Source organism: Zonotrichia albicollis, chromosome 1, assembly GCF_047830755.1.
Source record: "Zonotrichia albicollis isolate bZonAlb1 chromosome 1, bZonAlb1.hap1, whole genome shotgun sequence".
In the NCBI taxonomy this organism is placed as follows: domain Eukaryota; kingdom Metazoa; phylum Chordata; class Aves; order Passeriformes; family Passerellidae; genus Zonotrichia; species Zonotrichia albicollis.
The window spans coordinates 3106153-3132713 of record NC_133819.1 but is presented as its reverse complement, the minus strand read 5'-3'; the positions used below and the strand labels follow the sequence as shown (position 1 = coordinate 3132713).

The window sequence follows — 26561 nt, the reverse complement described above, 5'->3', positions numbered from 1 at the left end:
CTGTTGTTTTTTGCCTCCCAAGGATTACTACTATCTGTCAGTGAAGGCTCTGTACACGGTGGGATACAGCACTTCCCTGGTTTCCCTCACCACTGCCATGGTCATCCTGTGTCGCTTCAGGTGAGTGGGAAGGAGGAGGAAGGGAGCTGGAGCTCAGCTGCCCCAAGCTGAGTTCAAGGTTTTATCTCACCAGAGGTAGAGTGGGATATTTGCTGGGTCCCCAGGATGAAGGAGGAATTGATGTATCTGACTTGATGTTCTTAGAAGGTTATATTATATTATATTATATTATATTATATTATATTATATTAATCATACAATACTCAATCTATACTAAAGAATAGATAAAGAATACTTACAGAAGGCTTAACAAGATAATAATGAAAAACTCGTGACTCCATCCAGAGTCTCAAGGATGGTGATTGGTCATTAAGTAAAAACAATTCACATGAAACCAATCAAACAACCACCTGTTGGATAAACAATCTCTAACTACATTCTAAAGCAGCAAAACACAGGAGAAGCAATCAGATAATTCTCTGAGGCTTCTCAGCTTCTCAGGAGAAAAAATCCTGGCATCGGGATTTTTCAGAAAATATGACAATGACAGTAGAATACGAAGGGGAAAATCCTTTAGCTGAGCTGCTCCCCCAGCTTGGACACACTCCAGAAGTTGCATTTCAGCAGAGTGTAAATGCAGCAGGAGAAGCTGTGGGTTTGGTTTATGAAACTTCACAAGCTCCATTGGGCTTGTTCTGTTGTCTATTTTATGCTTCTCTGCATCCTTTTATGAGAAAATCCCCAAATGCTCCTCTTTCTCAGGTTTAGGACCTGTCCTCTCAGGTTTGTTGTTGGTGAAATGAGGTATTAAAAGCTGAAATGGCTCCCATGGTATTAAAAGTTCTTTTTTCCCAGCCCCGTGCTCGATGAAGAAGTCGAGATCCCTCAGCTCTGGTTTTCAAGGCTGTTTATTTTCTCTTATCTATGACATTCTTTCTCTGACCTGCTGAGATCTGTCCAACAGGTCAGTTCGTGGCACACTGACCGCCCTCAGGGTGGTGTTATCTTTTTATACTAAAAACTACGTGTACTTTATTTACAATAATTTTCCAATACCTACCACCAATGTTAGACAGTCTGTCTCTACTTTAAACCACTCCAAAAGTGATTTAAAGTCATTACAGCAGAAGATGGTGGAGAAGAGGAAGAAGAAGAGAGACAGGACACACCCAGATCCCTCCATCCTGCCACTTCAACCCCCATTCTAAATCCCCAAAGTTCCACTTTTTCACCCTGTGATAAATTCACTAACATTCTACTCAAACCCTTGCAGCTTGTAAATCTTCACACAAAGTTGGTAATTGTTTCTGTGGGCTAAAATCAAAGGCACAGGTGTTTGTGACTCTGTGCCAAGGTGTCTGAGCCACCCAGGGCAGCCAGAGGAATGTCCTGGGTTCTGAATCTGTACTAACACAGTCTTGCCTTAGATGTTGCTGTTCTTAGCACCAAGGTGCTCTGGTCAAGTGTGTTCAGGCCCAGTGTGACATTTCCACGAAATAAAACTATTTTCTTCTTTATTTCTCTTTTTACCCCCACTCCCCTCCTCTTTCCTCTCCAGGAAGCTTCACTGCACACGGAATTTCATCCACATGAACCTTTTTGTTTCGTTCATCCTCCGTGCAATATCTGTGTTCATCAAGGACGGGGTTCTTTATGCTGAGCAGGATGGAAACCACTGCTTCATCTCCACGGTGAGTCCAACTGAAACCAAATCCTCTTCCTTTATTTTTTTTCAGCTCAAAATGACAAAAAGCAGAGGGGCAGGCAGCAGTCTGTGGAGTGTCATGATTATTAGGGGAAAAATAGTTGGTGTTTAATTTCCTGCCAGTTCTCAGCCAGACTGGATGTTTCATGTCGTGATGTCACCAGTGTCCTTCAGAACAAACCTACAGGTTTTCTTTTCTGACTCTGCCCTGATTGTTCCTCCCTTTCCCAGATCTGCTCAGTGATAGGTGGGATGAGAGCAGACACAAGCAATTTCCTTCATCTGAAGGTCTGGTTTTTCATTTGTTCAGGATGCCAGGCAGAGTCATGTGTAAACAGGGCGACCATTCAGACACAGAGAACACACCTGATGGCCACACTCACAGAAAATCATCAGCATTACCCACATCTTTATCTCTTAAATATGCAGTTTCATGCAGAGAACTCTTTCACTGATGCATTTAGCATTTATTATGTGTAAATCCCAATTCCTTTCACATTTAAGGCTAGTATTTGATATGATAAATCAGCTCACTGGGTGTAATTATGATAGAATTACAAACTGAGCTCTCCTTTATCCACCCGGTTATGAGCTAAACTCCCTGTGAGTCACTTCCACAAGGCAAGTGCAGCTGTGGAGTTTCTTAGTCAGCCTTTTCTTTGTCATTGAAACTAGTTTTTTGCTCTCAGTTCTTCTCCACAAGAAAGCTGAAGCCATGTTAGGTCTGAGTTTGCTCCTGTCACTCTTCCAGTGGTGGCATCTGCCTCTTTGTTTGGAAGCACTTAAAGAATAAAACACATTAAAATCAGCCATTTTATGACCAGATCTTCAGCCTGGGTAGAGCTTCCATGAAGAAACTCGAGATCTGATGGTTTAAACACCTTGATGGTGGATTTGGCCCAGAGGATGAAGTGGGAGCTAATCATGGCTTCCAGCAGGAGCTTCCATTTTATCCACAGATTCTGCTTGGATTTGTCAGATTATGCCTTTTTTTCCTCACACAAAACACCAATTTATCAAATTATACCCTTTTCTAATTCAAAAATAAAACAGTTAAAAAGCATTTTAAAAACGTTTATTCTGAGTTTCATGTAAAAAGTAAAATAATGCAAATATTGTAATTCACACCATCACAAAAAAACCCCAACTATTTCCTAATTGCAATACATTATAAACATGTCTGAACCTATCAACTTTTACCACACCATACTATAAATACCTTAAAGCAAATAATCTAAAATTACCTTCATAAATCCTACTACAGTACATCTTTCAGAGTTTTATTTCTCCAAAATATCTAATCCTTTTTACAAAACCACCCTTGAAAACTTTTTCTAATTCCATTTCTCTCTCAACAATATCTATCCTCTTCCACAACATTTCTAAATCAACATTTCTTATCTCAAAATTTACATACTAGGTAAATCTTCTATCAAACTTAAAAAAAAATTTCTACAAATTCATTTCCCACAGGATTTGTTGGAAAATCTTATTTTTTTAGACTAATGGCATCTCACTGGGGTGCAGCACTGGAAAGACCAGTGTGCCCCCCACTCTCACAGGGCAGAGCTTGGTTGCCACCTTAGGCCTTTGTCACAGAATAATTTAGGTTGAAAAACCTCTAAAATTGAGTCCAACCATTCCCAAGCACCCCAAATTCACCCCTAAACCACATCCTCAAGTGCCACATTTCCACATCTTTTAAACACCACCATGAATGGTGTCTCCACCACTGACCTGAACACTGTTCCAGTGATTGGCAACCCTCTCAGGAGAGAAATTTTCCTTAATATCCAAACTAAACCTCCCCTGATGCAATTTAAGACAATTTCCTCTTTCCCTAGCATTTGTTACCTGGGAGAAGAGACTGACCTTGTTCCCACCTCCTGTCAGGGAGTTGTAAAAAGCAATAATGTCCTCCCTGAGCTTTTCTCAGGCCTAAACAAACTCAATTCCTTTTGTTCAAAATTCTTATATTCTATTTTATTTTTATTCTATTTTAATTTATTTATTATTCTTTTAAATTTTAATGTTCTATATTAATTTTATTTCTAATTTTCATTTTTCTTTAGTTTGCTGCTTCCCCCTCCTGTCCATGAATGAAAGTTTCCATCTTTATTTTTTCACAGCTGATCACTCAGCCTCCTTTTTCCTCACACTAACTTCCATTTTCTGTCCTTGAGTGACAACATTGATGATGGATGGCAAAGAAGTGCAATTCCCAGGAGGGTTTATCCTTTCAGATCCCACTCTCAGGGCTTTCTACATTCATCCTGCCATTTCACATCCTTCTCTGGGTTTCTCGGTACACAATTGGCTTTTTTCTTCTCTGCATTTAATCCTGGAAGGGGGTTTAAATCCAGCAATTGGTGTTCACTGGGGCTGTGAGCCCTCAGCAGCACAGGATGTGCTCAAGCTGCTCTGAAATGTTCCTTGACCTCTTCCCACTGGTAAAATTGGCTTCCTCCCCATCCAGGCTTTGCTGTCTAAGTGATACCTGCCATTCTTCACATTCTTTAAAACCTTTACCATTAAAAGAGTATAATACCAGCCCCAGCTCTTTCCACTGAGATCTGGAGAGGTTGAAAGCATTTTTTTCTAGGCCCAAGCAATGCAGAAATAACTTTGTTCTTCTCCATCCCCTGCAGGTGGAATGCAAAGCAGTGATGGTGTTTTTTCACTACTGCGTCATGTCCAACTACTTCTGGCTGTTCATAGAGGGGCTGTACCTCTTCACTTTGCTGGTGGAGACCTTCTTCCCAGAGAGGAGATATTTCTACTGGTACACAATCATTGGCTGGGGTAGGTGGCAATTCTTGTCTCCAACGTGTCTTGGTGTGCAGGACGGCTCCACAGACCACGTGTGGTGTTATTGTATTTGTCTGGTGCACCGTGGCAGGAAGGAATGATGAATCTGGCTCCATGTTCTCAGAAGGCTAATTTATTATTTTAATGGTACTATATTATATTAAGAAATGCTATACTAAATTATACTAAAGAAAACAGAAAGGCTAAAAAGATAATAATTAAAACTCATTACTCTCTCCAGAGCTTCAACACAGCTGATCTGATTGGTCCTTAAATCAAAACAATTCACACGAAACCAATGAAACAATCACCCATGGGTAAACAATGTCCAAACACATTCCACATGTGAGCACAACACAGGAGAACCAAATGAGATAAGAATTGTTTTCCTTTTCTCTGAGGCTTCTCAGCTTCCCAGGAGCAAAATCCTAGGCGAAGGGATTTTTCCAGAAAATTTGACTGTGTCATGGTAGTTTCATGTCAGGTTTCAAACTACAATTTTAGTCTTGATAGTGTTGAAATTATGTTGGAATGATGTGGAATTCAAAATGCAAGAAACTCCCAGAACTTTGGGCCTGTAAGCCAAAGCTTAGAACTAAACCCAGGATTTGATCTGAGACCTTGGAAAAGGCTCCCAAACTGAGGTGACAGAAGTGAAAATGTGGATTTATAAAAGTCCAAATTGTGGGCATGGGGGGTTGCTAATTTGTCACCCTGTTCTTCCAAAGTTCTTCTAAGCCTTCTGATGTTTACATTTTTGTAATGGAGTTTCTCATGCACTTTTATGTGAATAATGATTGTTTTGCATTCCTTTCTGGAGGAAGAGAGAATTGATGGACTGTTGGTTTGACCAGTGTGGTTGGACAGGTGGCAATTTCATCCTCCAATCCATCGTCACTTTTGGAACTGTATAAATATCAATATTTATAGTTTAAAGCAGAGACATATTAAGCTAAGGAAAGTTTAGAGTTTTAGAGTTCAAGAAATATAAAAATTAAGCAGTTACAAGGGTAAACAAGGGGTTTAGAATGCAGTACTGTAGGTTTGTGCGCCATTACATGATTGACTAAGAAACACATGGCCCATGCTTACAAAACATATGGATCCAAGCTCACACTGTAGCATGGGTCCATATGAAAAAATATTTAGGGATTAAGTCAAAAACATAAATATCTTTGTGGGCAGTGTTTTATTGGTCAATAACTCCTTAAAAGCTCTTTAACTAAAGATCTTGTGACCTTCTGAACTATGCAGTAAAGATGTGAGCTGAACTCACACTTCCTGCCCAGGTAGAGGATAAGAAAAATAAACTGCATCATCAAAAGCAATTCAAAGGTCCCATCTCAAATCCCTTCCAAAATTCCCCACAAGTGAATTATTACAGCACAGAATTACTGTTGGAGATTTTTTCAGAGATGGCTTGGAAGGCAGCTGTGAGGAGCAGGTTCTCACAGCCTGTTTCTGTGAACAGCAGAGGTTCTCAGGTTATTTTTAATTACAGGCAAAAGTGACAAACATGAAGGCCTTGAGAGCCTTGCACATCAGAGTTCTCAGGCAGCTTTCTCATAACAAGTGGATGTTCTATCTTTGGCTGTTTTGGGAAAGCAAAAATAATTTTGAGAACCCAAATCTTGGTATTGGAAACATAAGGAGGAGTTGGTATGTTATCTCTGACCTATTGTGAGCTCAGATTTTGCAATATGCATGAACTTGATTAACACTGTTATAAAAGGTGATTGATTGATCAATAAATCGGAGTCGATGGCTGACCAACGCAAGGTGGGTCGTCTCCCTCCAACTTCAATAAATTACCACTGCAGCCCAAGCTGTGCTGTGATTTTTTGTGTGAATAGAGTTGCACTGATATTTGGAGGACACCACATCTCTTGCAGAGGAGTAATCTACAACAGAAAATTGCCTCCTGCAAGATATGATCTTAACATCAACTTCTTTCAGCATAATCAAATCTGCAAGGCTAAGTCTAGTCTATTTTCTAAGGCTTCATTTGTGCCTTTCTTTCAGATAATAACTAAATTGAAAATGTATCCAAAGGGTATTCACATCTGCTTATCCTACCTGGATGGGAAATAAAAACTTGCACTGGGAAGGAACAATATTTATATCAGAAAAGCCAGTTAAATGATGATAACCATGCTAATTATTTTTCATTCTGGCCTTCTGGATATAAATTGATTCCTGTGATGTGTTAATGCAAGCAATTCTTTGCAGATGTTTTTTTTGTGCAGAAGTCAGATGGTGAATGCAGAAGAATACATTCATTTAAAACGTTCCCTGAGAATGTTAAACTCAATTTTTATACTTACAGGCACTTTTGAAATAGAAATAATCCTGTATATTCATGTTTTGAAATAGAAGTAATCCTGTATATTCATGTGTAAAATCTACACACAAACCCCATACCTTAAGCTATTCTCTGAAAAAACATCCTTATGTAGCCCAAACCTTCAAGAAATCAACAGATGGTCTTGTTTTTTTCTTCCTGAAGCAGCTGTACACAAACCAAAATTTTCATCTCCTGGCAAAGACTCCTTACAGAAAGAAGAGAAAATATTTCAGAAGGTTTAGAGGTAGAGAAGGTATAGAGAGAAAGGAGTCAGCAAATTATGATAAATAAGATGTGCCATAAAAAGGCTGTTGGAAATGGGTGGTTACTGGAAAAGGTCTTTGGGAAAGAAACTGCTGGAAAAGGTGTTCAGGGTTCCTTTTGTACCCTCCACAGCTGTATAATCACATTATAGCTGAGAGAAAAGTGTGTTTCCAAGGAGAAATTGGGGGTTATGTACATGGAAATCTGACAATTAGAAAAGAAAGCAATGCAAAATGGCAATTTGTAAAACCTTCTTAATCTGAACATAAATCAAAGGTTGAGTTCCTATAATTAGGTTTGCACAATTTTCATATCTGTCGATTTGTCTGAATGTGAGAATACTGAAAACCAGCATATATTAACTGACTTCAGTATTTATTAAATCAGTCATTGTATTGAATAAACTGCCCAGATGGATTCATTCTCTACTGCAACCTCAAAATATTTAGTTTTTAGTTGAGTGCCATAGATGGTAACTGGCATTGAGCTAAACTGGACTTCACAGAATCCCAGAATAGTTTGGGTTTTAAGGGATGTTAAATATCATCTATTGCAGCCCCTGCCATGGCAGGGACACCTTCCACTGTCCCAGGCTGCTCCAAGTGTCCAACCTGGCCTTGGACACTTCCAGGGATCCAGGGGCAGCCACAGCTGCTCTGGGAATTGTATCCCAACCCCTCACCACCCTCCCAGCCAGGAATTCCCAATTCCCAATCTCCCATCCATCCATGCCCACTGGCACTGGGAGCCATTCCTTGTCCCCATTCCCTCTCCAGCTCTCCTGGAGCCCCTTCAGGCCCTGGAGGGGCTCTGAACTCTTCCCTGGAGCCTTCTCCTCTCCAAGGGAACATTCCCAGCTCTCCCAGCTTTTCTCCCCAGTAAAGGGGTTCCAGCCCTTGGACCATCTCCGTGGCCTCCTCTGGATTTAATTTCAGCAGGTCCATGCCCAGCTTGGATACCTGGTCCAGGTCCAGCTTGTGTTGGTGGACACAAACTCCAATCACTTCAGATTCAAAGCAGCATCAGCAATATCCATTAATAACTCTCCAGATTTGGACAGTTCTCTTTTGGTTTCTTTTTTAAACACAATTATTTTCTCATCTCCCACACGTTTCAGCTGGACTCTCAGTTCCCCTGATCTGCTGGGAACAACTGGCAATTTGCAAAGCCATCAAAGGCACTTCCAGACTCTTGGATTCCATCCCTGGAGGGCAAATGCAGCCCCTCAGCTCAGGCTGGCGGGGAGGGAGATGCACTGAAGCAGTGAGAAAGGAGAGCTCAGCACTTTGCAGCATCTGGATGTTGATCTGTTTCTCCAAATGTGCTGAGACCTCAGTGTCCTCATCTTGAGGGATTAATGAGAACTGCATATGGCTCTGTTGATCCAGGCAGTTTTTCCTTCCTAAATCTGCAATGTGCTGGTGAATTCTCTGGATGGATTGCTGTCTTCCTGAGCCCTCTGCTAATGCCTGCTCCTAATGATGCCTCAAGTTGTAGGTTTTATATTTTTCAGATTCTGTGCTGCTTTAGTGTGTGGGTCTGAGCTTCGCATCAGGGCATGGTGAGCTCTGTGCACAGAGCAGGGAGACAAAACAATTCCTGCTCCAGCTGGGCACCAAGGACAAATGATCCAAATCTCAGCCCAGGAGCACAAACCCCGTGGGCTGGAGAGAGAAAAACAAGCAGGGTGGGACTGCCTGGGCTAAAGCTGGAATGGGACAATGAACTGCAAGATGCAAATGGAGCAGAACTGATCCCAGGGAGAGAGCCCGGGAGCGCTCGTGCATTTTGGGGCCATTTTGGTTCATCTTGGGTGCAGCCCTGGCTGGGCTCTGGTGCTGCCCAAGGTGCAGCCATGGAGGCCTTTTAATAAATCCCTGCTTTATTCTTTGGCGCTGTCCAGCCTCTGCTCTAGGTCAGCCTGCACAAGGATCACTAACTCAGGGCAGCACAAGTCAGCAAGAATAAATCTCAGCCTTCAGGGCTTGTCTGTTTCCTACCATTCCTCAGAAGCTGAAAAGGAGGCGATGGAGAGATAGAAATCTTTTGATGTAAAGAAAAGTAGTGTGAGGATTTGTATATTCATACAGCAGATGGTTCAAAGCTCCAAGCTGATCTGAAACATGGGGTTTTTAAATGCATTTTTATGACACATTTAGTTTTAATTCTGCCTTCCTGCGCATTTTAAAGATTTGGAATTCTATTCATAGCATCAAAATTTATATAGAGGAAACTAAATAAAACATGAGACCCATGTTTTATGGAATCAAAGAATGGTTTGGATTGAAAAAGACCTTAAAACTCATCTCATTCACACTCCCCCTTCCCTGGACATTTTCCACCATCCCAGGTTGCTCCAACCCTCATCCTTGGACACTTCCAAGGATGGGGCACCCACAGCTTCTCTGGGCAAATATTTGATATTTTAAAGTTCATTTGATACAATTAAAATTAAAGTTTGATATTTAAAAATTAATCTTAACTCCTTTAAGGGCAAAAATGATTTTTCTCAGAGTTTTCTAAGTCTTCACCTGTGAGAAAAACAGACTTCGACTGAAATTTAATATGCATGATTTCTTCTCCCCGAAGCCTGTCATTTTATTTCTTTATATAATTTTCCTTTCAAATTCTTCTCTGTGCGGTTGCTTGAAGGAGGAGGGTTTCATCAGTCACCCAGGTCTAACAGGGATATTTTCATTTCTGATGGTGGGAATTTGATTAGACAGAGGCTCGTCTAAGTGGTTCAAATGACTGAATAATTAATGTGGCATCAACACAGTCTTGCAAAATGTATTAAATATAATTGTTCCTGTCAACTCACCACAGTCGTGTTCACTGCTGTGGGCTGGAGTTATCAAGGTCCTTGTTTTGTTTGGGTTTCAGCATTTCATTTTTCCAGTGGTGCCTGAACAGAAGTCAGCCGTTTTTTAGTCAAAGATTTTATTTACCATAGAGTGGAGATCCAGCTTACCCAGATGCATTGTGCATTGTCGTAATGCATTGTCATAAATGCATTAATAAATAAAAATATTTCCACTGGGGAAAAAAAAAAAAAAAACAAAAACAAAACAAACACAAAAAACCCACATTTCTAGGATTTTCAGAAAGGAAAATAAGTCCAGGTTTCTCAGTGAGTTCTTACTGTTTCAATTAAATTTACATTTAACATGCATTTTTTGAAAATGAACAAACGTCTGAAATAGGAATTAAATCCTTACCCCAATACTCTTTTTTTGGAGTCTGTTGTTTTGTTCTGGTATGTTTTTAATGGAAAAAAATTAAATATTCCTGTGAGCAGAGGAAACTTCTCATCTGTGAATAACTAAAGAAAGATTGGTTATTTACACTGTACCAGAGAAAATGCAACATATGTAAATAATTTACAACAATACCATTGAAGAATACAGAGAATCCAATAATGCTATTCCAGCTCAACATCTGGCACTGCAATTCTTGCAGGATTCCAGTAGCCCTAAACATGGATGTGGTTGATTCTCTTCTGTCCAGGCTTTGTTTTATTCTTCATGCAGTGAGATGCAGCAAAGCACTGAGCAACAATGACCTGGCACAACATCAATTTTTTCCTGCTCCCAGTTCTGCTCCAACAATCCCACCCCTGACTGACAGGGATGTTTCTGGAGCTCTGAATTAACTCAATAAATTTCTTTATGCCATGTACAAGTGCTGTTAAGAAATAAAGCCTCAGTGGAGAGGTTGCATAAATGCTCATTGATAAGTATCAAGTGTGTCTGGATTGTTCATGTGTCATTGTCTTGTCCTCTGCAGGTACCCCAACAATTTGTGTCACTGTCTGGGCAGTGCTGAGGCTCCACTTCGATGACACTGGGTAGGTGTTGCTGTGTGGGAAATGGTTCCAGGTGCATCCAGCACCGTGGCAAGGGTGCCACAGGAGTGAGTGTGGTGGCTGGAGAGGAATCACAGAGTGAGAGAATCCTTGAGGTTGGGAAAGACCTCAAGGACCTCAGGTCACCAAGTCCAAGCTGTGACTGATCCCCACCTTGTCCCCAGCCTGGAGCACTGTCACCCCCAGGAATGGTGTCTTGGTTTGAACAGACAGGTGTCTGCTAAGGAAGGCAGGAGCCTCTCCTTAAATGGAAAATGTAAACCCCCTCTCTCTGAATCATTATAATTTTGAAATTAAAGGGGCTCTCAGGCAAAGAAATGGGAATAGGAATAACAATTCTTTAATAGGAAAATTTAAAATACAAATGCAATAGTACAAACAAAAACCCACAACCCTGCCAGAGTCAGAGCAGTCCCTGCCCCCTGTGTGTCAAGAGGTGTCCCAGCCCCATCCCAGGGGGGCTCAGCCCTCCTGCAGTGCCAGCTGTGGCTCTGCTGCAGCAGGGATCCTGCACAAGGGGGGAGTTTTCCTCTGCAGCTCCAGGGCTGCTGCAGATGGGCCTGGGCTCCCTCTGGCCATGCAGGGCAGCAGAAAGCTGCTCCTCTGGCAATGCAGGGGGCAAAGGCTGCTGTGCTGTGCCAGGCTCAGATTGGATCCAGGGAGGAATGCTTGGCTCCTCCCCTGGGCGGAGCATCTCCCCATGGGATGCTGGGATTGGATCAGCCCTGCAGGGACACTCAGTGGCCATGGACAGCAGAGATCTCCTGGAGGGAGGGTTGGCTGTGGGAGAGATAAAGAAAAAACTACACAATGAACAGGAGATAACTGCCCCACCTCTAACAGATAGGAATAGAGTACCCCCATTTCCAACCTAAGACAGATGGGGACTCCAAACCTCCCTGGGCAGCCCCATCCAAAGTTCAAAAACCATTTGAGTGAAAAAATTCTTCCTGATGTCCAGCCTCAACCTCCTATGGCACAATTTGAGGCCATTTCCTCTTGTTCTGTTTTATCCTTTCATTTCTCACATCCATTTGTGTACTAACATAATTTAGGTCCAGAGGTTCAAGTACTTTTCTGTTGATAGAGTTACAATTTGATGTCTGTGCCTCCACTGCAGTGGGGAATTCCTAAAAGATTCAGGCATCAAACCAGTAAGCCTGCAGCTGACTCCATTCCCTGCTCCATTAATTTACTGGAGTCCAGGATATTGTTTGTCTCATCTTACAAGTGGAATCCCACGTAATTCTCTGCTTCTTTCTCACTGATTGTGGAGGAGGATGAAGGTGATGAGCTCAGCTGTAGAAATTATTGGAGGTAAATCCAGTAAAATGAAGGAAATCTGCACAAGGCATTGCTGAGCTTTGATTTGCCAGGGCAATTAGGAGTTTAGCTTCCCACTGAGGAGGGTTTTGCATGAATTTTGCTGGGGAGATGAAGAGAGATGAAACAGAAATCCACATTCTGTCTTCTATGTGGAAAAAAAAATTATTTCATAAAGGATTCAGAAGGGTAGCTCCTTAGCAAATTGTCTCTTTTGATAGAGGAAATAAAAAGATGCAAATATCCTGTTCTAAAGGACCAGAAGGAAAAGCTGCTTCCAGAGCTGGACCTGCATATTTTGGTAGTCAGTATCTGCTCCCATAGAGCAGCAGATCAGGCAGGTAGCAATGGACGTGTATTTACACCCTGAAAAGACAAACTTGGCAATATTTTACATAAGCTATGCTTGAACCTGGTGAAATGTTAGAAAAAATGAGGCAAACAGAGTAAAACTTCAAAAATCAGTCAGTGATTCTTTGAAAACACAGAACTGAGGGAAAGGACCTTTGTACCAAAATCCCATTTCCAAGTCATTGAGGCTTATGCTTTAATTTTGCCTAATTTGGAAATACATCAATGCAAAATTTCCACAAAACTCATTGTTCTGTCAGGTTTTCTTCATCCTTGTTCTTTCAGAATCTCTCTGGAAAGCAAATAAAGCCTTTCCTCCACTGGGGATGCCAGTGCTGTGACCCAATGTTCTGTTTTGACATTAAGACAAATTAAATCATTAATTTCCATGCAAAACAAGCCAGATACCCCTGTTGTGTCATTATTAGGATTAGAGCACTGGCCCTGAAAGCACTAATTTCTCTTACAAGTCCAAACAACCCTTGCATTTTGCAGGTAGGGAGAATGTCTCGCAGAAGGAAAAGAGAAGATAAAGAAACAAAAAAACCAAAGCAACCGAGGCAATTCCTACTATTTAGAGAAGCTATTTAGCATGCAAGACATTTAGACAGGTTCTAGCTGAGAGTCTCAGTGGTTACTTTTTAAAAATCAGCCAGCATTGTTTTGGGAGTGGGGGAGAAGCCAGCATGAGCCCGAAAATGTGGAAATTACTGAACTGGAAAACCAGAGTGGCAATGGCATGGACTGAAATACAGGCTCAGAGCTCCTGCCTGTTCCTTACAAAACTGGCAGAGCTCCCTCGACTTCAGCTCCTGACTTCCATCCCTGGAAGTGGCAGGATTGAGGAGGTAAATGCAGCTCTGTTGATCCAGAGCTCTGCTCCTGATTTAAGCAGAGTTATTCCAGACGTGCACCACAGATCAGACTCTGCCCTCTGCAAATGGAAATCGCATCCCTTCCCCAGCCCCCTGGCTCCCTTCCCTTCATCCATCCTGGAAAAGAATAATTTCTTTTCATCCTGCACAGTAGGGAAGCATTTGACAGAAATTAGGGAGCTTGTTTGTGCGGGAAATTCCAAATTTTCATACAGAGTGCAGAAAATTCCAAATGTTCTGTGGTGCATTCCCACTTTTTTTATCTGAGGAGGAGGTGGTGGTTCCTTCCTCCACATTTATCCTGTAGGTGTCACAGTGATTGGATATCCTTGAAAGTCCTTGAAAATCTTTGTGTGAGATTGATCTGATTCATTGTTGGCATCTACAAGGTGGAAGTTGGGAATTGAGCTCCTGGAAAAACAGGGGAGTGGTTTAAGCAGAAGAAAAGATCTAAGAAGAGGAGAAGAAAATAGCAGAGAAGTCTAAGAATGGGAATTTGTAGGGGATGAAGTATCACAGTGCACATTTAAAATATATCAGTGGGGGAAAAAATAAAAACCAAAACAACCTCCAAGGTCCTCTTTGTCCCAACCAGATTCTGGGATAATTCACTGGGCTGTTACAGTCCAGATAACTGGAATTAGAGGTGGATTCCTATCCCTGTAATTCCTCATTCCTACACAGAAATATTGCCATTCATCAATATCTACTTTTACAGCTAAATTAATAAATTATAATTTGCCCAGGTTCTTCCAACATTGGTCAATTCACTAAAGACTTTCAGGGCAGATTTAATGTCCATCATAAGGAGGTTGAGCTCTGCAAATAATGGGTAATTTTCAGTAGACAGCACCTAATTATAAATGCATAAAAAGTATTTAAAATATAATTGGTGATTTTAGGTCCATATCATTGCTGATCACTGACGAAAAGCCTGATTTCCACACTGTGGGTGAGGAGATCCCTCTGAGGATTTATCCCCTTTCAAATATTTTAAGTTGGGTATCCAAAGTGATTAGGAATTATTAATTTGCACTTGAAAATCTCCGTCATCAGCCCCTTTGATTTTGGATGATTTCAGCTTTCCATGCTGTGAAAATAGAAGCTAAAATACATAATTTAGTGTAAATTTTCTCATTTCTCACCAGCTGTATCATACAAATCCTTATTGTTGGTTTTAGAGAAATCCAGTAAAATATCTGAAATGAATAAATATTGAAATTAATAAATATCTGAAAAAAATTCAGATATATCCATCTGAAATGAATAAATATTGTTCAATTGAAAAGAATGAAAGAAGGAAAAGAATGAGAAAGAATGAAAAGAATGAATATTGTTCAACTGCAAATATAAATTTAAATGAAATTTCTAAACCAAGCATCACTCAGCCATTTGGGATTTCTCTCACACACACTTTGAGGACTGGATTTTAGCTCTGCCTCCTCACTTTTACACATGTATGTAGTTTTGTTTGAAGATTTTCACTTTTTCCCCAGATGCCACCACACAACCATTTAAATGACACTGAAGTTGTAGTAAGTTCTCATGAGACCAGAAGTGTTTTATTCCTCTGTGTTCTTCCCAATTGTTTTTTGGCATTTGACAAATGCACCATGACAGCCTCTGCTGGGACTTTGGCTCATTTCCCAGCGGGAAGGAAAAAATTCCTTCTCAGAACTGCAAGTACAATTTAGACAGATTTCCGTGATTTTATATTTTCTAGGGAGAAAATCAGGGGAAGAAAGTGGAGGGAAATGAAAGATAATTTTTAGTTGACAAATTCTTGACGACATAAAGTCATGAAGGCATTTCCCAATAATAAATAGTAGACATTATAATAGTGTAGCAGTGCCTGGAAAATAGGATTATTTTCATTATTATTGGTTTGCTAACTCTAAAAATGTATTTTAGCATTTAAACTCTCTTTGAATATAAGCCATATATTTGAATATCCAAGTGCACCTGTGTGAAATAACCTTCTGCAGAATCCTTTGGGGATTTCAGAGGAAGATTTTAAATTTTGGGGTTGAAATGTCATTTTATTTATGATTACTCACTAGCAACAGCTTAACAAAGGAGCTGATTCCAACTCCTGCCCAGTATTTGATCCTTCTCAGATGAATCCTGGATAGGACTTGCAACCCAATGACTGGAAAATCATTCCAGTATGTGAATACAACCAGGATCCTGGTGTACTAGAAATGTGTAAAAATCTTTGTGTCAGGGCCAGAAACCAACATTTGTATCTGTTAACCCTGGAAAAGTAAGTGAGACATCAAACTTTGGAATAACCATCAAAAAACCCCCATCCATTGACATATCTCTTTTTGGTTTGTTTTTTTTTTTTTTTTTGTTTTTGAAGGGACAACTTTAGGGTTGTATTACAGACACAGAAATACACTTAAAGGGTTTTTCCAAAATATCTAAGCTGTTTAATAGAAAAACACCATCAAAACTGCCACAAAAATACCTCTTTTACTTCCAAATGATTGTGGAAAGGCTGTAAAAGAAAGCTGCAATGAGACAAAGTAAAGAACTGTCACTTTGAACATAGATAAAATAATTTAGCTGAGAAAACCAATCTCCCACATTCTGCCCACTTAAAAAAAATTTGTGAATTCATTAATTTCATTGTTTTGTCCTTTTGTTTTCTTTCTCTTTCCTCAACGCCTGCAGCTGCTGGGACATGAATGACAACACTGCCCTGTGGTGGGTGATCAAGGGTCCCGTGGTTGGGTCAATCATGGTGAGTAGAACTTGGAGAAGACAATTCTTCATCTCTCCTGAGGACAAATTTATACATCTTCAAATACTTTACAAACTGTGCTGCACCCCTGTGGGAAAATTCTCTAAATTTCCATCATTTGTCACCCACAACGCCGAGGAATTTAATCATTAAGAAGGATTAAATGATGGAGCACTGCCTGCAAGCAAAGGAGTTATTCAGTTAAACACAGACACAAATGCCATAATTAAGACCCCAGAGCATGAAGAACATTTGTCTGGGGCTGGCAGAGGTGTCATAGGATGTATGGAAATTCTGGGCCAATCGGGGCGGCAGCTGAAGACCAAGTGGGACAATCCATCTAAAACAATAGTAAATTTTAAATAGTAATTTTAATAATTTAAATTTAGTAAATTTAAATAGTAAAATAGTAAATTTTCCCCTATTTACTGTCAGTGACAGTAAAATGCACTCTGTGCATCTTTTCTGGTCAGTGACCAGAAAAATGTACTCTGCCTGCTCAATGGGATTAATTTCACAGCTACATTTATCTATCTAATATTAGATTTAAAATAGTACTTGGTCATGGTGTATATTGCCAGCAAGGTGTCTGAGCTCTCTTTAATCAATGGAACTCTTGGATTTGGCTCAAATTTTGTCAGATACCTGCACATGGAGGACTGAGAGGTTCTAAAGTGGCCTGTTTGGCCTTAACAGAACAGCTAAAATTGGAAAGAATTACTGGAAATCATTTAGTCCAACCTACCTGATAAAACAGGATTCCCTAGAACATATAATTCAGGATTATGTACAGATGGATTTTGAATATCTGAAGAGAAAGAGATATTCTGTTGCTCCAAATAATATGAGAATTTTAAAATGCTGTTGGGCTCTTGCATTTAGGAAAATAAATTGAGCCACTGGCCAATATGGTCAGAGGCACCTGAAAATCTGTCAGGCTTGCCACATGGAAGTGTCTCATTCTGGACATTCTAAGTTGCTCTCCACACTCCACAGATGTAATTATTCACGTTTTCAGTGGGTTTTGTGGGGATTCAGACATCCAGCTCACAGGTAGCGAATAAACCAGGAAGTTTTATCAGGTTTGGGTTTTCTCCTTTGAAATCTTTGGACAGCTCTGTAAAGTCCAGCAGCTGTCAGAGAAATGAAGGGAAATTCAGCCAATTTCAGCACCAAAACAGAGAGATTTCAATGATCCAAGGTTTTTGTCCATGTGTGAATTTCCATGTTTTACAGGCGTAGTCTATGAAGGATCATGTTCTGCTTGGAGAATCAGTTAAACCTGGTTTTTGTCAGAGGCATTAAAGAACCAAAAAAACAGCAAAAGACAACTGGGCTTCTCCAGCCCTCTGCAGTCCTCAGATCAGACAGAAACTTCTGGAAGAGAGTTCTAGATGCTGAGAATTTTACACTTTCTGTACTGACAGACTCTGACTCCCAAGAAACCAATACATTTGACCTGAAGCCGTAGAAAAAGCTTCCAAAATTGGTTGATGACACTGGGATTACAAGTGTGTAGTTTAATTAGAAGTTTATAATATCAGAAGGTGGAAAACTTAGTGTTTGGGGTTTTAGAACATAGTAATATATACAGAACAAAATAGAAATTTTAAAACAGAGACTAGTCCTTCTTCTTCTTCACCTTCTTCTTTATAAGTTTGAGCAGTATTTTGTAATTAAACAGAAACAGACTTTGAGTGATTAGTTACTAAGTTAAAAGTGAAAATAATTTAAATGTAAGTTCCTAATTAGATAGTTTAACCTTAAAAACCTTATAAAAATGGTTAACCATTTTATACACTGCTAGTAAAATACTATAGAACTCCCTAACTATGAGACTGTAACATAAATAAGAAAATATAAATATTCGAGTAAAGTACCTTCAGGTACCTTTAATACCAATCCCAAAAAATAATAATAATAAAAAAACCCAAAAATCAACATTGTAATGGTGCCTCATGTGAGGATCAAACTCACAATCTTCAGATTATGAGACTCATGCTGATGCTCATGTTCAGTTCCTGGTCTCCCTATAGGAGTGTAAGATTTTATAATGGACCAACTTAAATTTCCACTGCTCAGGCTCCAAGAATCTATGGAGTTGGTGACAGCCAAATCTCAAGCCAAAGCATTGAAATAACCTAATTTTATCATTCTCCAGGTTTTTAAAACTAATGGAAGCTGTTAAACTGAGAAATCTGTTGGTCAGAGAACAGGAGTTAAAAATGCCTTTACTCTGGAGGTCTTTATTTTATGATTTTTTTTGTGCAGGGATCTTTCTTTTTACTCAGCACAGATTGATAATGAAAATGTTGAAACTTTTCCATTTATGTTTCTCTTCTCTTGTTTTGAAACTGCAGAAATTCTGCCGCATTTTAGCTGCAGCAATGGGGATAAGTCCCTTGTGAACTTTCCCCATTGCTCCTGACCCTATAAAACTTTCAGACTGTGGTTTGGAGAAGATAAAAGGAATGTAACCAGCAAGTCACTGGGAATGTCTCATTTTCATACTTTTTAAAAGTATGTCGTTGTCACCATTTTTAACTTTTTTGTCTTTCCCCCAGATAAATTTTGTGCTTTTTATTGGCATAATTGTGATACTTGTGCAGAAACTCCAGTCACCTGACATCGGGGGCAATGAATCCAGCATTTACTTGTAAGTACAAATAAAGCAGTAATCAATTTAAATTATTGATATACACATAGGAAAAACCCACAAAGTAAAAAGGAAACCTCAGTTGAATTAAGTTGATTTTTGAAAAGAGTTCCAAGCTATATTAAATTATTTTGATTTTTACTTTAATTTTTCAATCCATCAACCATGATGCCAACTTTCACCTTTCTTTAAAAGGCCTATTAAATAAGCATAAAGACAAGATTAAAACCAAACCCAAACCAAATCTAATGTTTTTACATGTGAGTTATCTGAAAATTAATATATTGGTATACAAATTGTTGTTATCCTCATGGGATGGTTTGCTGTGCTTCATAAGTTCCAGGATATGGTTCAAAGTTCACTGAAATCAACAAGATTTGGTGAAAAGTTTTCATTCATTTTATGCTGAATTACAGTGTAGTAAGATCACCCAGACATGCTTATGTCCATGTTTCTTGTAAATTTAAATACATTCCACTTAAGCCAAACATTTCACACATACCCCCTGAAAATTGCTTTATAATTCAAATTAAAAACACGAATCCTAAAATTTTCTGCTAGATGTTTGCAGCTTTGTGATTTCTATATTGTTTTAAGCTGGAATCTTTTTTATAAGTTTCCACGTCATAAGAGGGCAGAGGTTGGCCAGTTGAGGTGGTTGTCATCATGATTTTGAGTGCATGCAGTCATTCTCCATATAAAAATTATCTAATCCTCTGGAATAACCAGGATATGGGGCAGCACCTCTGGTGCTGGCCTAAATACCACACACATTTGGTTTTGGGAATTTTTTGTGAGCTTTCTTGTACACATGGATATAGAAGGACTATTTAATTTAGTGCTAAACTCCTGATGAAAATAGACAAGCTATGAACACCTTAAATAAAACTAAAAGATGTCAGGGTAAAGTAAGAAATGCTTATTTGGTAGCAAATACAATTATCCAGTGATTAGCTTCACCCTAAGCAAGCACAATCATAATATAATGATGTCATCCATCTAAATGAGAATTTTCAGGAAAAAATATGTCCTCCAGCTGCCTATTTTTCTTTTTTTTCTCCCTTTATCTAGTTGAGATTTACATTAAATAATAATATTTTCTACATCAATTTTCATGTCTGTAACCAGATATTCACTTACTGAAAGCGCTGCCCCTTTCACCTTGCTCTAAACTGTGTTTCCACAGCCAAAAATAATGCTTTAAATTGATTCTGTGGGTGGATTTACCTCAGAAATAAAACTGAGGATGAGAGTTAGTCACTAGGCTAACTTGTGCATGGTCTGCCTAGGGCTTGCATGAAGGCTTGGATGTTCTGCTAGGAAGTCATCCCTGAGTTCTTGGAATTTAATGAACACCTGAGATGTGCAGAGCTGGTTCTGAGTCTGAATTTTTCAGTGCATGTTTGGTGTCTGCTGCACATCTCACAATATGAAGCAAAGCATGCCACGGCCTCCAAAGATTTAACTGGATTGTCAAACATCCTTTGTCATCCTGGATCAATATGGTGACTGGGTTTTGCTGGTGTTTTTCCTATGTGTATAGTTAGCCACCAAAACCAAGAGAAAACATCATATTTTCTGTTCCATTCGCTGCCATTATTTTTTTCCTCATGTTTTTTTGCAACTTTTATAAACGGGTGTGTATAAATCGATCTCGCATTGATGTATGTGTTATGGAGTGGAGTGTTGTTTATCCAAACAGATTTGACAGCAGAAAAGTTCACACAGGGACGATAAAAAGGAATGAAATTGAGAATTCTGTGCAGATATCCACCAGAGAGAGTCAATATTTGTGCACACATACCCTGTAAAAAGAGAGTTTGTAAGGGAGGAAGACAATAGATCATAATCTGGTTCTGTCACCATATTGAAATGTCTCACATTTAGACTCATATTAAGCATTTTCCATGTTCTATTTTGCTGTTTCAACCTATTGTAGCATCATTCCATCAGACCAAATTCCTCATGCAGATCTTTATTCCAGAACACCTTTAAGCACTTTCCCTTTAGTAGGTGAGGAACAATGAGGTTGAGGAAGGATTTTCAGCCTGTTTCTGAAGGTAATACCTCATGGATCTGCAGCTGGGATTGAGATTTATTCTACTATCAGTCTTCCATTTTTTGGAATAACCAGACAGCTTGTGCTTCCATCATCAAAAAAAGAAAAAGTAACATAAAATACCCCAAAAACTTGGCTACTTGCTTTGAGCAGGAATTTTTTATATGTTTGGTACTTATTTAGGTTCAGGTCCTTGTAATGTCTATTTTTGTTAGAAAAATCTACCTCTGGTTCTACTTCACAGACATGGTGGTGATGGTTCTGCAAAGCACTTAAGCCTGTATTTGATTTTTAAAGCCCCAGGGATGGGCTTAAATTCAAAAATTAATCATTTATTGCTACCACTGTGCATTCATTATTAAAATCTTCCACTGGAGAAGTTGGCTGGGAGCTATGACAGCACCATGGCAGAAGAGAGCACTGCAGGGGAACTGAGGCTTAATTAATGCGGTGCAGCCACTGGAGAATATAAGATCTACCTTAAAATAAATCAGACAATAATTTGTATCATTTGCTGTGCATTACCAGGGTTTTACTCCCATAAAAAAAAAAAAAAATTCTAGACTTCCTCTCTAAACAACCTGATCATTGTGTGCAACACCTTTTCCTTTAGGCTGACAAAAACCTGGGATCACGTTGCTGATTCCTCACAATTTTCCTGGAGTGGCCAAGAGCTTTGGTGGTTATAAACTTCCATTTTGCCCACTTGTATGTCCAGTTATCCATCACCACTCTCATTCCTCCCCAGCCTTTCCTCATGCCTTGGTTCCCCTCAGAGCTGCCTGCATGCTGCTGAGACCCCAAAATCCCACCAGGTTCTGGGAGAGCAATCACTCCATCTTTCTTTTGCTGATGTTCTTGAGAGAAACTCCTCCTTACTGCTGAAAATACTGGGGATCTCTAAAATACAGATTCATCAAAGTGTCTAAGCAGCTGAGGTAGGAATTCAAAAAAGACATCAAAGACACCCCATTAATGATCATTTTTATTATTTTGGGTTATTTTTCTAAGAAACTTTCACACTTCCTCCCAATAGTCATCATAACCATGAGTTACTTTTTAGTGTGAGGAGTGCCAAAGATGTAAGATTTTTTTTCTTGAAGCATGTCTGGTTTCAGTTAATCTTGTGTCAGTCCTGAATAATTCTGCCAAATTAAACATTGAACCAAAGCAAGATCAGTAATGCAAATGGAATAGATTTTTAGCTGAGGGATAAGTTCTGAGATCCCCAGGAGGTGGGGAAGCATAAAGAGCTATTGATTGTATTGTTAGAGTAATTAAGACAGCTATTAACAAAGTTCAGGCAAGTTTCTCACCCCAGCTGGTGAAATAAACAGCAGGAATGTCCCATGATTACAGGCATAAAATGGTTTGGTTTGGAAGGGGCCTTCAAATCATCCAGTGCCACCCCCTGCCATGGGCAGGGACAACTTCCACTACCCCAGGTTGCTCCAAACCCCATTTGACCCAGTTCTGACCATTTCCAGGGATGGAACAGGCACAGCTTCTCTGGGCACCCTGTGCCAGGGCCTCACCTCCCTCACAGTGAAGAAGTTTTTCCTAATATCCAAACTAAACCCACCGTCTTTCCATTTAAAGCCATCCCCCCTTGTGACATGTCCTATTTAATCTCACAGAACAAATGACCATGACTTGAATTGGTGCCATTATTTTCCATCCAGTTATAAATTAATTAACTTGATTCCAAATGGAAAGAAATCCCTGATTTTAGCAGTCTTCAATTGCAGTTTGTAAATATCAGTGAAGGCTGACCTAGAACAGAGGCTGGACAGAGCTAAAGAATAAAGCAGGGATTTATTAAAAGAATCTCCTCCATGGCTGCACCTTGGGCAGCACCAGAGCCCAGCCAGGGCTGCACCCAAGATGAACCAAAATGGCCCCAAAATGCACGAGCGCTCCCGGGCTCTCTCCCTGGGATCAGTTCTGCTCCATTTGCACCTTGCAGTTCATTGTCCCATTCCAGCTTTAGCCCAGGCACTCCCACCCTGCTTGTTTTTCTCTCTCCAGCCCACGGGGTTTGTGCTCCTGGGCTGAGATTTGGATCATTTGTCCTTGGTGCCCAGCTGGAGCAGGAATTGTTTTGTCTCCCTGCTCTGTGCACAGAGCTCACCATGCCCTGATGTGAAGCTCAGACCCACACACTAAAGCAGCACAGAACCTGAAAATATAAAAGCTAAAACCTGAGGCATCAGAAGTAGCAGATTATTTAGGGATAGTACCCCAATATTATGAGAGCCAAGGAGCACCACATCAGGAGTCCATGAATTAAATGGGATCTCACAGTCCTGGGGTCTGCAAACACATATTCACAACCCTACAATGGCTGGTTCAGCACCCAGAGCAGCCCATCAGGCCCACATTATTTGCATGGATTTATCATCTATCAGTTTCTTCCCCGGAATTTTAGGAAATGGATAATAAAGTGATCTGGCAAGACTTCACTGTTTTTACCATGAAAAATCCAGCCAACACTGTGTAAACTGGTATATCAGAATATTTTTTCAAATATCCTGGGCCAAGTTGTTGTAGAGAGAGTACATCACCCCCTCCAAAAAAAAAACCCAAAAAAAAAAAAAAGCCCCCATATTTCTACAGAAATGCCTACACAAAGCTTAAATTCTCACTGTTATTTTCACAAGCATTGTTGCATTGCTGAAATATTCACTCTAGACAGAAAATCATCAGTACCACTACCAAAACCCACCACTATTATATTTTAGTAGGTGCATGAAGTAGATGCATGCTGGAATAACCCTTAAGATTAAAAAGACCCACACATTTCCATCAAATCTTTGTTTTTTCATTCATTTTCAAGTATCAAGCACATATAACTGAAAGAAAAAAAAATATTTTTATTTTATTATGATTTCCAGTTTATCACGACTGGTATAATTTGGGAGGGGGAAGCTTGTTTCTGCTTTTGCTTTGACAGATTCTTCATAAATTTTGTATCACATGTTGAAAGCTCAATGAAAAGAAAACAAACCCCACATATATAATCTAGCTAATTCAGGTCTACCTCATTCCTCCAATCAGCATCTTGCTGGAAAGAAAGGAGAATCAAGGCATATACCATAGGTAGGTATGATTTTACCTATGCTGCAACCTAGAGGGTTTAGGGCAGCAGAAGCAATGTTGTAACCCAGATGTTTTGGTAAACAACACTCCTCTAAAATTCACCTCCAAAGTCACTGGAATCGCAGTGATTCATTCTGCTACCGCTTTGTCTTGCTGCAAGTGCTCAGAGTGCCAGAGTTGGTGATTACTGACAGGGTCTTGGTGCCAAAAGGCTGATTTTTTGACAAGCAGATGGCAGGTGTTGGATGGACAGTGTGTTCTCTAGGAGGGCACTGCAATTTCTGACCCCCAGGTGCTGTCAGATGGGTGCTGGGGCACCCAACGACCCAGCAACAAAAGGAACTCGTGTCCTTGGGTTAATCCTTTTCCACCACAGGAAAATCCACTGGGAAACACAGATTATGGTTGTCAGTGCATGGTCAGCAAGGACCTAGTGCTCATTTCTGAGGAATGGAGTAGATACTTGCTGATTTGATCAACATTAATTCTTTATTTCTTTATTTAAAGTGCTAAAAAAAAATGTGCTCATTCCCTCCTATACTTTTCATGTGAATTGCCCAAGGCAAATTATTATTTTGGGTGCTGGTTTGATTTTTTTATTATTATTATTTACTTTGGACGTTTTGGGTGGAAAGGATGGGGGTGTTCATTTGTGCCAATCTTTTCAGGCAGATCAAACCTAAGTGTACTCATTAGGAATTTAAGATCATGCAGGCTTTGTACCATAATTAGCAGGAGTGTAATTAACAGGGATTTATTTATTTTCAGATAAAATAACCAAAAGCCCTATTCTGCTTTGATTAGCTATCTGTGGTTTCAATTGCTGGAAAATCAAACAGCACAGAATATTTAGTGTGTTTATATAAAATGTCCCTGGGAGCTGTTATTGCTACTGAACAACTGAGGGAAAAATGCACCTAAATCCCTCAGGTGCCTGTGGCAAGGATAGGAAGGTGAATTTTTAGTTGTCAAATCTACTTTCCCAACATAAACATTGCCTTTCATCCAGTGCATCCTTTACATTCTTACTTAAACTATGAGATTAGACCTAAAACTATTTCTGCCTGGAAAAGGGTTTTGGTATCTCATGGGCCACCAGCCAGAGGAACATTCCAGAAGAGCAAATCAATATTTATAAAGGAAATCCATTTCCAGTCATATACAAGCACCTGACTAGAGCTTTGGCAGGATATGATTTTGAAATCATGGATCACAAATCTTATTTCTTGTTCATGGAAAAGGGTTCTGCTTCTGTTATTTGGAAATCTTTAGAAGGCAGATTTTAGGGTCTGCACAGGTGGTGTCTGTGTGGTGGAGGCTGACTCCTGTCCTTTTCCCTCTTGTAGAAGAATTGAAAAATAGGCTGACTTTGTCTTTAACACTATTTCTGTGGCTGTAAGGCATTTTTATGGGAAATTTTATGGTATAAATGGATATACAGACAGACAAAAGGATACAATGGTGATTTTTGTTGTTGATGAACTCATGAGATTTTGAAATCTGCCTGGGTTTCCTGTGTAAGAATTGTCTAATGATGACTTAAAATTTGTCTTTGGCTCCATGATCTGTGGCAGCCTTAAAGAACAAAGCTCTTTGCCCAAAAGAGCAAAGCACAGACTCTTTCCCCCCCATTTGTCACAAGAGCAAGCCATGAACTGAAAAAGAGCAATTTTGCATTACAAGAGAGCCACTAAAAGATGCTCTTTCTCTTGAAAGATCAAGGAGGTGTGCGGGTTAGTGAGGGAGAGAATAATGCTAGGTTTTATCCAACACTGCAATTCTCTTTATAGAAATTATTTTTATATATTTTTTAAGAAAACACAGCAAAGCTTGCTGCACTCCCAACAGTTCTGTCAAGCGTTGGATTAGCCCTAACAGCCCTGTTTCCACAGAGTTTGAGGCACCAAAAAAAGGCTAAAGAGTGTTTTATGAGTTCCCACTGAAATGTTAACGTCATGTATCTGGAAATTTCAGATATAAACACTTTTCAAAGACAGCACCAAAGCCATCATGGCTTGATTGCCATAACTGGTATGGAACAGAACTCAGAACACCCAGGGGCTCAAGCCAGAGGGATTTGTACATAAGTGCTTGCATCTGTGGGGTGCCTGTGTAAATTTAGGATTTTGCCCACGCATGTGCTGTCTGAAACATTTTAGATATCTAAAATTGTTCCAGCCTTGCTGCTTAAAAGGCCACAAACACTTTAGCAATGTGCACAATATAAAGCTTCATATTGTAAAGGGAGAGTGGCTGCACTTCACTAAATTTGCTGTAACCTTGTACATTTTGCCGCACACTGGAGCTTCCTGATTAGCAAAAATGAGATAGCTTTGAGGAAGAAAATGCAGAACAGATCTCAAATGTGCTTCTGAAGTCACTGCACTTGGTCAGAGTGAAAAATCT

General features: G+C 39.8%; 1 protein-coding gene across 14 annotated transcripts in view; it reads left to right on the top strand.

The window, feature by feature from the left end:
* Positions 1 to 26561, top strand: part of ADCYAP1R1 (ADCYAP receptor type I) — a 152768-nt gene that overhangs the window by 108562 nt on the left and 17645 nt on the right. For 13 of the 14 annotated variants that reach the window (XM_074543582.1, XM_074543464.1, XM_074543365.1 and 10 more), the window contains 6 exons: positions 23 to 120; positions 1619 to 1751; positions 4414 to 4567; positions 10968 to 11028; positions 16272 to 16341; positions 18906 to 18997. In XM_074543582.1, the coding sequence (XP_074399683.1) occupies positions 23 to 120; positions 1619 to 1751; positions 4414 to 4567; positions 10968 to 11028; positions 16272 to 16341; positions 18906 to 18997 (608 nt within the window). Of the gene's footprint in view, positions 1 to 22; positions 121 to 1618; positions 1752 to 4413; positions 4568 to 10967; positions 11029 to 16271; positions 16342 to 18905; positions 18998 to 24113; positions 24156 to 26561 lie in introns of all 14 variants that reach the window. The other variant, XM_074543520.1, reaches the window with a different exon arrangement.